This window comes from Anopheles cruzii, chromosome 2 (genome assembly GCF_943734635.1).
Source record: "Anopheles cruzii chromosome 2, idAnoCruzAS_RS32_06, whole genome shotgun sequence".
NCBI classification, from domain to species: domain Eukaryota; kingdom Metazoa; phylum Arthropoda; class Insecta; order Diptera; family Culicidae; genus Anopheles; species Anopheles cruzii.
In genome coordinates, this window is record NC_069144.1 from 46599219 (window position 1) to 46611343 (window position 12125).

The 12125-nt window shown below is 54.0% G+C and overlaps 1 protein-coding gene across 2 annotated transcripts in view; it reads right to left on the bottom strand.

Moving 5' to 3' along the window:
• Positions 1-1576: 1576 nt before the first annotated feature.
• The window catches only part of LOC128277574 (capon-like protein), a 55616-nt gene continuing 45067 nt past the window's right edge, over positions 1577-12125 (bottom strand). For both annotated transcript variants that reach the window (XM_053016052.1, XM_053016051.1), the window contains exons 7-10: positions 7152-7330; positions 5337-5528; positions 5095-5217; positions 1577-3097 (exon numbers count right to left, since the gene is read on the bottom strand). In XM_053016052.1, coding sequence (XP_052872012.1) covers positions 2783-3097; positions 5095-5217; positions 5337-5528; positions 7152-7330 — 809 coding nt within the window. In that variant the 3' untranslated portion in view covers positions 1577-2782. The remainder of the gene's footprint in view (positions 3098-5094; positions 5218-5336; positions 5529-7151; positions 7331-12125) is intronic.

Here is a 12125-nt window from a genome sequence, read left to right on the forward strand (position 1 = left end):
AGAATTCCACGAAGCAAAATTACGGAGTTTCAGAGCCAGCGACCCGACAGCGCCCGCTCTACGGGCGACCAGGCGTCTCCACCGGGTGCTGGTCGGGTGTCGGTTGTTACCGGTTACTAGCGCGTTGGCCCCTCACAGCGGAAGTCCTTTCGTTCGGTGCGGGCCAATCAAGTCATTCTCGGTCGACGCCGGTGGCGACTTTGATAGATTACTATCTGCTGGCTGGCGCGCACACCACCCTCTTGGGTATTCTAGACTGAGTCTGACCGCCGCCGTGCCTATCGATTCCGGGACCGAGGTGTGCTCTCCGTGAACCGCCACCGCACGAGACCACGCACCAACGGAGTGGCTTTTTTTGCACCGTGCCTTTCTCGTGTCGGTTTTCATTAGCCTCCGTGAGGTGTGCCCGGGGAGACGAGCGCGCGAATTTATGATGCACGCGGCCTAAGTAGCTGTCAGATTGGCAAAGTGACTGTAACGCCGCCGGTAACGGTCCCCACGGGCGCGGGCGTGCGGGCACGAGAAATCTGGGCCACGAGAGTAATGGCACACGAGCGAACCGAAAGCCTTTCACACTTGATGAGAATTCAATTTGCCAGCCAAACACGACACCACACGCTAGGAGAAAGAGACGGTGCCGACCGAGCGGCGAAGGACGTTCCGGTAACGGAGGGCTCGGAGAACACATCCTTCGCTTCCAGTGCCGTGTGTGTGTTGACTTCAAGTTTCGACGAGACCGGAGCCCATCATTCATGCCTTTGTTGCTTAACCGTCGCAACGAGGATAATGTAAGGAGACTGCAGCTCACAGAAAACACCTAACGCCTAAGTAGGCCTGGCACAAGTATCAAACCAAAGAACGGTAAGTGATGGACTGTTCGGAAAGTATTTGTTTTTTTACTCACTTTCCAGGCCAAATTTGAACCATTTACACTATTGAACGTGGGATCTGTCAAATGCCAAAAGGCTGCTTAACGTCACGTTTGTGACGGCGTCCTTTCTTCGAAACATTCTACAAACTTTTTCAACTACCCACTGCAGCAAACGTCAAGGCAACAGAGCCTGCTGCGTGCGAAAAAACCGGATCAGCATCAGGCTGTACCGTCGTGCCAATCATCAATCATTTTCAACTTTCGCAAAGACACATTAGGGTTCAGCAACAGCAGCCAGGGTGACCTCTCCGTCGAGCAGGCTCTTCTGGCGCGGTGTAGGCGTGTGATAAGGGCTTTCTCCGTCGGTGATACTTTGCTGGTCATTTCCGTCGGGGGCCGGAATACCTGCCTGCCTGTCGGGCAAGAAGCTCCATTTCACCTGCAGATTCGGTCCTCTTCCGCCGTTGCGGCGAGATAATGAAACGGCTCCAAACGACATTAGCAAAAATTTTATTGCTTGCGAAACGGCCATTATCTCGTGGCCCGGAGGGCCACCCCCCAGCCATATATTTAGCGAGACACACTTTTCTTTCGGTCAAACCAATCCAACCGCCCAGCCAGTGGGGCGAGAGTTACAAAATGTAAAGTATTTTCGATATTTTATTCACTAAATCGCGTGAGAATTGGAGGGGACAATTAAACTACTTACACCCTAGCGCCATCTCAGCAGCCACGGTCTCGGTCGGAACACGAGATACACGGAGAGAGCGAGCAAGAACATACACACTCGGGGCAGAGGGAACGGAGCTCGGGAAGTTGAGGGGTCTGCGCTTTCTAACGTTAACTAGTGATTAAACTATGGTCTACTATCGCTACTTGCTAACTCTCTCTCTCTCTCTCTCTCTCTTTCTCTGGATATGATTGGAATGTCCTGTACTTTCGGGCGCGCAAGAGTCGCCAAATTTTGTTCGTTTGTTGCCGTCAAAAATCAGTCTTGGGATCGCACCTACGTACACCTGTCTACGTTAGGCGCATCCAATGGAAAATTGAACCAAAATGGGGTTCCGTGAACGGGGTCCTTAACCTGATGATGATTGATTGATGATCGACGAGCGAATCTAATGCATCTAATGAGCTTACGGGGTAGTGTGTTAATAGTAGTCCGCGGGTTTTCTTTGCGGGGACGACGACTACTCTATCGGCCACCGCGTCTCGTCATCGCGTGCATGGAGTAGTTGAACCTAATCCACCCCGGAGCCGGAGCTGACTGAAATCGTACGAAGCAAAGCAATAAATATGCTGCGCTGCTAGTGTGCTACTCTGCGACGATGCCATTCGGTGTCTTATGTTTTTTGTTGTCTAAATCTAAGTTAACGTTGACATGACATCCTTCCTCTCCCAGCCATCCATTCGAATTCGTCGGCTTCCGGTAGCCCCAACCTCAACCGGCGGTTCCGGACTTGGCCGGTTTTGGTATGGTGCACAAGGGCACGCGCGGGCGCACCCGGACGACCGGGGGACAGAAAGCAAAGATTCGCGCTCGTGCATCGACCGCAGAGCGCGCCCTTACTTTTCCCCGGTGCCGGTGTCAACAAAATCTCACATTCATGGCGTTTTACGGGGGGCGATTGCGGGCGGAAGAAGTTTCCTGGTTGTGTCCGAGAATGGGTTTAGCGTCTGCGGCTAAGCCCGGGGACCAACGCTCGCCCAACGGAGCCATACTGATGCTGCGCCTGCTTACTCGTCGCCGTCGCTATCGTTGTCGCTGGCACTGGAGGAACCGGACGTGGCCGCCGTCAGGCGCACCATCGGCTGGCTCGTTCCGTTCCACCATCGCTGACCACCACCGCCGCCGGCGCCGAAGCCGCACTTGGGGGCCGTCAGGGTGAGTGGTGGCCAGCGGCGCCGGGGCTAGAAGGTGGTGACCTTGCCGAGCTTCAGGCCGAGCAGCTTCTTGCGCTTCTTGACGCTCAGCTTGCTCCACAGGTTGCTGGTGCCCTCGACGAGCAGATACTCGTCGCACAGGTCGACCCCGTTCGAGACGGCCCCGTGGCCGTGCTGGTGATCTTTGGCTACCAGGTCCACCATATCGACGTCCGACTTTTGGTTGCGCTCCGAGCGCGAATCGCCGGACACGAAGCCCGACTCCGGTCGGGACAGCGACTGCGACTGGTTGGTCCACTGCAGCGTGTGGAACCAGCGGGCCACCTTCGCGGTCGAGGAGAGCTGTCGGGAATCGAGAGGAAGACACAAATGAAACCGGTTAGTGTTGTTGGCTTGGTCCTGAAGGCTCCCCAACCCGTATTCCAGTGCCCACAATCCGACCCAGGATCCGAATGATCCGACAATACGCAAAAAAGGGGCCGCCATTTCATCACGTATGGATTCATTTATTTTAAATCAATCGTTTATTACACCATCGTCACTGTCATCATCATCATCGTCGTCGTCGTCGTCATCATCATCACGGTGGCCAGTCCAATATTTGGGCGGCATCGGCTTCTCGGTAGCAATTGTTGCTAATATTTACACACACGGCTACACACGGCTCCGTCTTCTCATAGGTCACACCGTAGGTGAAGCTTCTGCACACGGAGGGACATCCCCGGCCATTGGGGGCCGGCACTACTTTGTCGTGTGGCGAGCCCACTGAGACCGCTGCACCTGGCTCATGATCTGGCTGCGGTTCGGCACCTTCTCGCTGGTGCTGCGCGTGATGAAGCTCGGGGTGGCTGGCAGCTTCCGCGTGACGGTCCCACTCTCGTCGGTGACCTTCAGCGTGACCAGGCTCGGAATGGATGTCTTCTTGTCATGTTGATGCTGCTGCTGCTGCTGGTGGTGCTGGTGCAGGACCATGCTACTGCCACGCGTCGGGTCTTTCAGTATCGAAACGTTTCGAGTGCTGCCCTCCTGGCTGCCCGAATACGACTCGGAGGTGGAACAGCTACCACCACCCGCCGGCCCGGTCGGGAGCTCCGAGAAGGAGGCCGACTTCCGGCTCGGTACGCAACCGGTGCCCGGAATGTCTAGCATTTGGGCGGATTGTTGTTGTGGCTGCTGCGGATCGTTCATCGGTACGATCACCTTCACCTTGCCATCGGCATCGATCGTGGTCAGGGTGCCCACCTGCGAGAGGGGTTTAATGAAGGGACTGGCGGCCGCGCCGCCATCGCCTTCGTCCATCCGTAGCGATTCCATGCCCTTCTCTAGGCTGCGCGCCAAGCGGAACTCATCGTACAGGGTCGAGGTGGACGACGCATAGGACGGTCGGTTCGAACGCTGTCCGCCACCGGGCGAGGTGTCGCCGATGAACCCGCCGGCACCGATCAGCCGTGCCGAGGTGGCGGTGGGCGAGTTTTTACTCGAGCTTTCGGCCGACGGCGGTTTACTGCCGGAGCCCGGGCCCGACAACCCACCGTAAGCGGTGGCGCCGGGCACCGAAGCGCTCGGATTGGCAAACATAAAGCTCGGCACGGACCCGGCTGGCGGTGGTGGCCCCGTCGAACTGAGGCCACCGGTGGGGAAGAAGCCAAGCGGTGCCGCACCGCTGGCCAGTTGACTGAGCAGCGTTTGCTTGTAGAGCTCCTGCTGGGCCACGGACGCACTCCCGGCACCGGTCACCAGTCCGGTGGCGGCCGCCAGGGACTGCAGCTTTTGCAGTTGCTGCAGGGCCGGCGTCAGGTTCATGCCGGCACCGAGGTTCAGTAGATCACTCAGCTGCTGTTGCTGCTGCTGCAGGTACGAGAACTGGGGGAAAGTACGGGATTGATTCTTGGTTAGGATCCTGCTCCGAAAGACTGAAGGGGCTGCCCCGCTCTCTTTTCATGCGCTCGCAAAGCTCTCGGTTGAACAGGTTGCAGGCTGGCCACTTACCTTGCCATCTCGCTCACACCTCTAGGCCGGCTAGGAGAGTCGGTTAGTGTTTGGCGGCCTTAGCATAGCGTAGCACGATCGGTCAATTGCATAACTTTAGGCGTTTTTCAAAAACACAAAACACACTTTGGGCACACTTTCTCGTTCTGGTCATAAAACGGACGCCCTTTTTCGGGGCCCTGTTTTGCAGGAGAACACGGGGTTATGAAGAGGACAAATACGCACACACACACACACACATACACAAGAATCGCATTCCGCACGAATAAAAAAAAACATCCAAACAAAATGGGAAAATGAACCCCAAACAACCCTCGAATAAAAACACGGTGGTTCCACCACCAACATACCTGCGGAGCGATGCCGATGGCGGTGGCCGAGAGTCCCGGTCGGTCCGGTTCGTGATAGCCACCGAGGGAGGCAATATGCTCTAATAGCTCACGATTCTGCTGCAACAACTGCTGGATACGTGCCTGAGCGAGAAACGGAGAAACGAAAGATGAAGGCATCGGCGTACGGACGGAACCAACCTGACCACCCCGCCGGGTGGGCCAAGGCGAAATTATCGTAATTTACTCCGCGGCATCCCTACCTGGGCGTCCATGCGGGCGTTCGTTTCCGAGATTAGCTGCTCGCGGACGAGCATCAGCTGGGTCAGCACTTGGCGCGTTTGCTGCTGCTGCTGGTCCAGCTGCTCACGTAGCGTCGTCATTTCGCGCGATGCAGAGAGCGGTGTTTTCGCAAGCGATGCTGCCGATGAGACCGCTTCGGGGTCCGTCGTCTCCTGAAAAGAAAAACACGGACGGACGGACAGGCGAACGGAAAGAACCATTAGAGACACGGACACGGCACGGTGTGGTGATCGTGGAGGCCCCCGTGGGCCTTCGTGGGTCCAATATACAGAAGGGCTATTACTGCTGGTACCACCCTATCATTGGATCGCTCGGAACTCTCACCACATCAATCGCCCGGGAGTCACAGTCAGTCAGTCAGCCAGTAATCTAATCAAGGAATCGATTTAAATTGAGCGTAGCACACGCGTATCCTTGGCAATCGGGCGGCGGCGGCACCGGCGGTGTGACCCACTTCCGGCCTGCCAACCTTTGGCGAAACTCGTTTGATGTGCGAAGCGGAGAAGCTTCTAAAGGCCAACCGAGCGAGCGGCTGGGCGGAGTTTGGAGTTTCACAAATTCGTTTAAAGCCCTCTACCGCAACCACCACCACCATCAAGGTGGAGTGCGTCCCTGTGCCAGACCCATAAGAGCCGTTTTGTGACAAAAGTTGCCGCCAGCCTGTGTTGTTATCGAGGAAGACTTTATTTATGCTTAAACGGTGTCCCCCACGCCCGCTCGGCCGCCTCGGCGCCATCTGTTTCTAAATGAAAAAGACCAACCCAACCAGCACCGCGGGGCACGGGATGCGATCCATGCTCTTATGAGCAATTAAAATGGTCCTCACGGAAAACAAAGTTCCTTCCGCTCGCTACGGCGGTGCAAAATTTAGATTTTGTTACGAAAAGAGCATCCGGGTCGCCGCCGGGAATAAACAAAAAAAAAACGAGGAACGAATCAAACTTTGTCCTCGGGGCGTCGTGTCAACATTAAACACACCGACGAAGGCGGGAGGTGCTACAGGATACGCGGCTGCTGGTGGGATGCGGTGGCCAGATCTAATTATCTTCGTATTGAGTGGAAATACGGGGCCGCCTCTTTGAGGGCCGCCTCTTTGAGGGCCGCCTCTTTGCGGGCGCCTTCCCACCGTACATCAGCCAATGGTTGATTAAGGAGGTTAGGTGTACCGGAAAATTCGCAAACGCAGCGCATTAGGGTTGTCCCGGTTGCTTCACAGCGTTCGACGCCAGGCCGTACTTTCATAGTAGCTACACGATCTTTTTCCGCTTGATTCCATCAATAACGGGCTGAGTATTAAATCGTTTTGAACAGTTATTTATAGGAGCTTAAGTTCGGGCTTATTAAGCAAATACATTTCTCCAATGACCATGCGATGAAAGTAGAACGGACAAAACTTTCCGATCGATCTAATACTAAAATGACCTTGTAAGGTTAGCGTAAGGTTCTAATCGGAACTTTTCGCTCGACCTAACGGTGGAGCACACGGTGAACTCAAGCATCGCGGAAAACTTTAGCCAGGTTACGACGATAGACAAAAGCACAAAAATTAAGCACAATTGGAAAACTTTCTCTCTCTCCTCCCTTCGTCGGGGTTCCGGTAAGCCTTGGCTTGACCCAACGCACCAACACCATGAGCGTATAAACAAACCACCGCTCCTCGTGGTGGACGAGCGTGATGCGGCGTTCGGAGATCTTCTTTTCGTGACGTGACGTGACGGAACCCTGTGACCTACAACGATAGATAACAGTGGATAACGGTCGAGGTGGCTACCTACCTGTGCAGAAGGTGATGATCGATAAATGGACGGTAGCATACTGTTGCCGATGGTGCTGTTGGCGATGGCGACGGAAGAGGCCGGCAGGTGCTGCTGTTGCTGCTGGTGCAGTAGCGTCCCCAAGTCCAAATGGTCCGGCCGAGCCAAACGCGGTGAGTCGTGGGTTGATTTCATCGGATCTTTCGATTAGAAAGTCGATTAGGTGCTGATTAGTAACCGCTCTGGAGTTGCAGTTAGGGGACAGTTTGAGTGCCCACAAGGTACGCCCCAGGTGCACCCTTCAAAAACGCTTAAAAAATTCGCTGATCGCGCCACACTGGGATGAGAGGGGGGAGTAAACGACGCGGTGACGCAGCTAATGCCCGTCACCAAACACGCGGGGTATGGCTGGTTAACTGTGTGGTGTCTTCTCCTCGCTCTGTGTATGCGCGGCGGCGTACGCGGCTATCTTTAACTCGGGCGCCCCGCCGAGATTCCGAACGATCCAGGGAGCTGGCTCGGAGACACGGTGGTAAGGGGGATCTAATTTTAGCCCCCTTGGTTCAAACTCTGGCCCAACTGACCAAGGAGCCCTTTGGCCAGCGGGAGATAGATTACGGTGTCGAACGAGTTTGGACAGCTGGTGGTCGATCCACTGCGCGCGCGGTGACCACGGCACGGCTCCGCTTGGACTCCCTCGGATTGACCTCGGGTCGGCCCACGGAGAGAGCAGGCGGAATCGGCCACCCTGAGCCGGTGCCGAGGCTGCCGGCACAAAACGTCACCACCGTGTGTCTGTCCCAGGGAGGAAGCCGGACGTTTGCCAACGACCACCAGGTCGGTCGGTCGGCTGTGCAACAATTTTGCTGACAGCCGATTGATCAAAGATGAAAGAATGGCTGCTGTCTCCTCGTGGCCCCGCGCACAGTGCAAGGGTTTGTGCCAGTTTGTAGGAAGGAATTGAAAAAAAAAACAGGACGCAAATCTAGAACTATGTCCACAAAATAGCGGTTCAGTGGCTATCAACACACTCTGTCATATCGATCGATTCCTTTTGCTATTCACAGCTTGCTCAGCATCTGACGGCATACTGTTTGCATGGAAGAGCCTACCGGTGCCTACTAAGGGTTCACTCATTCGCCGAGGCACGGCTATGGTTACTACCGATTCCACATAGCAACGCGTTTGCACTGCACTTATAGGGACCTGTTGAATTATAGAGTAGTTACGCCTTGTTCCACGGTTCCAACATGAAATTCATCGTTCATCGCATGACGATACCCTATTTTCGCATGTCACTGTCGTCAGCAGCCGTGTTCGGGAATGTGAGGAAAATAGCAAAACCAGAAGAAGCAAATAAAAGTGAGATCCAGTAAGTCCCAGCAACCCCAGGGTACTCCGGGGGTTGTATAACCCAGCAAACTCTCGTCTGCACATGACAGCGGAGTGTTTGGGCTCGTTTTGATAGCTTCTTAGCCCCGGGACGCTGTGATGCCCGTAATATCATTACGTAAACATCCGGTGTTTTGTGAAAGGTAATTGAATGAAAAAATATTAAATCGCAATCGCAAATAAGGTCAATCATACGCCCAATGCATAACTAGACCGTTCGATACTATAATAGAGTTACGGGTGAGGGAGACCGAGTACTAAGCAGCACGACATTTTTCGGGGCTTCTGTTTTGCACTGTATTGTGCTGTCCAGCACTGTGGACAGAACAAGTAACGTTTATTGCAATAAAATGGAAAGCTCCGCTTTAGTTCCAGCATAGGATTCTCTAAAGGATTCCATTTTTCATCTCCAGTCACAATCTGAAGAAAAGAACTTTGTTTTATGCCTGGTGAGCCGTAATTTACAGGTGAGTTTTAGGTTTTACTCATGTCATGTCATGTAGAGGTGAATTTCGGCACTCGCAAAGTCTCATAGCGGACCGTGCATAACGAGGCGACAGTGTTGTTGACACCATTTCAACTGTAACGTCATTATTAGAACGCAACATTCAACCAATCGCAGTATTATTGATCCATTCGTGGTGGGCCAGTATTTGTCACGTGGCTGCAGTTGCGCTTTCTAACCTACGAGGACCCTTCCCCGGGCATGTATCAACCCGCTACGGAGTACAAATAAACACTGGAATCCCCGCCCGCGTCGATCGATGGCGTGCAGCAGACCGGACCGGAACATTTAGCCAGATCACACATTGCCGGTGCACGATATGATGTGTGGCGGCCCCTAATGAAAACATCACCCATTTTCCATCACCCGAGAGCAATTCAGCTCAACATCTTCTCACTCAACAACGTTGTCCGCCGCCGGGACCCCGGAGGTTCCGCGTGTTTTTTCCCCCGAGGCGAGTCTGTTACCTCGCTACGTTTTATTTCCATTTTGGCCATCAATTTAATTTTCCCGCCACAGCGGTGTGCCGTCGTCGTCGCCTCAGCCGTGCCCGGCAACCGTTAACTAAATATTGCCAATGAGGAAAAACGTATCATCATCAACATTGGGCGGCCAAAAAATATGTTACTCAAAACTGTTGCTGGACCTCGCCGCCCCCCGGAGTGCGCTCACCGTGGGTGAGAAAAAATTCGAAAGATACACTAATTAAAAGCCCCGCCACCATCATCCTGGGTCGTCCGGGTTGGGCGGAGGATAATACACACACACACACCCGGGCAGACCAGGGTTCGGAACATAAAAAAACGATTCAATTTGCTCTTAAACGGCACGGTTGTTTACGTTTCCGCGAATCCACGGGGGTTCGCAGCGGCCATCATCATTCTCGGCCATTTGATGCCCCGTCAAACGGTGTGCTGCGTGCGCGCGCGCGCGTGTGTGTCTAGCCAATCAAAGTCACGTTTGGGACACACCAAGGAACACAATGTGATGGCGGCACAAATGGCGGCCGAGAAAGGATCAAAGGCGCTCGCGAGATAAGCAAACGAGAGAAATGTGAAACTTTGAAACGAAAAAACAGGGACCGATTTGCCGATCGATGATGGGGATGACCCCCCACCCGCTCGCGACAGTCCCGCAATGGTGGTGGGTGGCACGTGGCCCTGAGCCGAGCGTCCGCGTGAGTTTGGCGCACACGATGTTGACAGACCCCAGGCCCGTCCCCCAGGCGTCTGGCGTCTAGGCACAGCACAGCAGTGGACAGCTCCTCCCAAGGACCCCGACGTGTGACGATCCGAACACGATCGGTTCTCGGTCGGCACAGCGCATATAAAGATTGGCCATTGGCGGCCATTTGACGGGCGAGCCGTCATTCGGGGACGCGCACTGACGTCATTGTGCACCTTGGGCACAACGGACGAAGCTCTGTCTGTGGTGTCACGGTGCTCTGCCACAACCACGCCAGGCGCGGTGGTTTGTAAACGGGGTATGATCGCGACGCGGGACGCCATCACACGGCGACCGCAACCGTGCGCCAAGGTACACCACAGCCCATTTCTTTTTATTTTATCACATCAAACATTAATTGCCTACATTTATTAAACATACTAACGACTCACATGCCTTGCGGTCGCAAGGTTACGTGAATTTTGTGGAGAAAACAATTGAATTTGCATTATTTTACAAAGAAGTGTGAAAGAACACAACATTGTATGGAACAATGTACTAGAACAAAGGAGAAATGAGGCTCAATTTTGGCCTCAATACAATAAGCCAAATTACCAAGAAACATTGAGTCCATAAACCGCTCATCCGTCCGGTTATCCGGTTATCCGGTAAACCGGTTATCTAGATGAGCGCGTCTCTAGAATGTTAACATCTGCTTAACCGCTCAAAGTCTCTATTATACAACAACAATCAATTCTCTGGTTTAACTCAGTTAAATGACAATTGAAAAATCGCCAATGATACAACGGCACGTGGCCTGTGGCCGTGCACGAATGTACGGCCAACAATCGCATCCGATCCATCAATATCTCACTGATCGTCTACCGGAAACCGATAGAGGGCTGACCCTTTCGACCGTTATCGAAAGGAGCCAAATTCTGCACAACCTGTTGGCCCAAGAACTCGTTTCGATTTCGAAACACTCATTTATGTGACTGCCATTGAACATGTTCTTGCATTCGCCCCCCAAACACCGCTTTCCAGCTAATCACACCAGGCGGGTTATTTAGAGTATCACCACCACATCATCCGTCACCACCCGTGCCACCCTCGATATGCTCGATAATTCATGCCGAAATCCCCATTTGTCACGCTCCGCCCTTCTGGTCGGTTGATCGCTCGCGATCGCCAAATCAAGACGTTAACAAAACAACAGCCAAACTAATAACAAATATCATCAGAACATCCGGCGAGCAAACCGGGGCCAGGGCCAGGGTGCGACGGGTTGATGACGGGTGCCAAAAAGTGTCAATTTGCGATCGCGCGCGTCGACGGCGACGACGACGACGACGGAAAATAAGAAAGGTGTGAAGCAATCGGTCGCGGTCGGTCAGCGGCGTTGAGATCGCGAAAATTATCCACTTTCGTACTCCTCCCGCGCCCCGGCCCCGGACCCGATCAGCTTCCGGTCGCGGCGGCGGCACGCGAGGCAAAAATCACTTTAATCGCGATTTTCGACGGCTCGCGATCGACGACGGCACGTTGCGAGGCCTGCCATTTAATCAATCAACCATTAAACGTCTCACCGCGCGCGCGGCAGACACGCCCGAGGGAGGGGGGACCGGACCGCGGGTTGAAGCGCGCATCCGGCCACCGAACGCGTTTTCACTCCATTTTACCTCCCTGTCTCTCTCTTTCGTGTGTTGCCGTACGCTAATGAGCGGTGCGGCCATAAACGCACGCGTTTGCTGGCTTAAGGGTGATTTTTCGCGATTCGAGCAGTTTTCGGACTCCTTTCGATCTTTGATGATCCATTTTTAAAACGCCGCGCCAGTCGCTCGCAGTTTGACGTTCGTCAGCGACGCGAATGTGCTCGAAAGTGCAGACTGCTCGAATCCGAACCGAATCTGATCGAAGTGATTTATTGTGCGCAC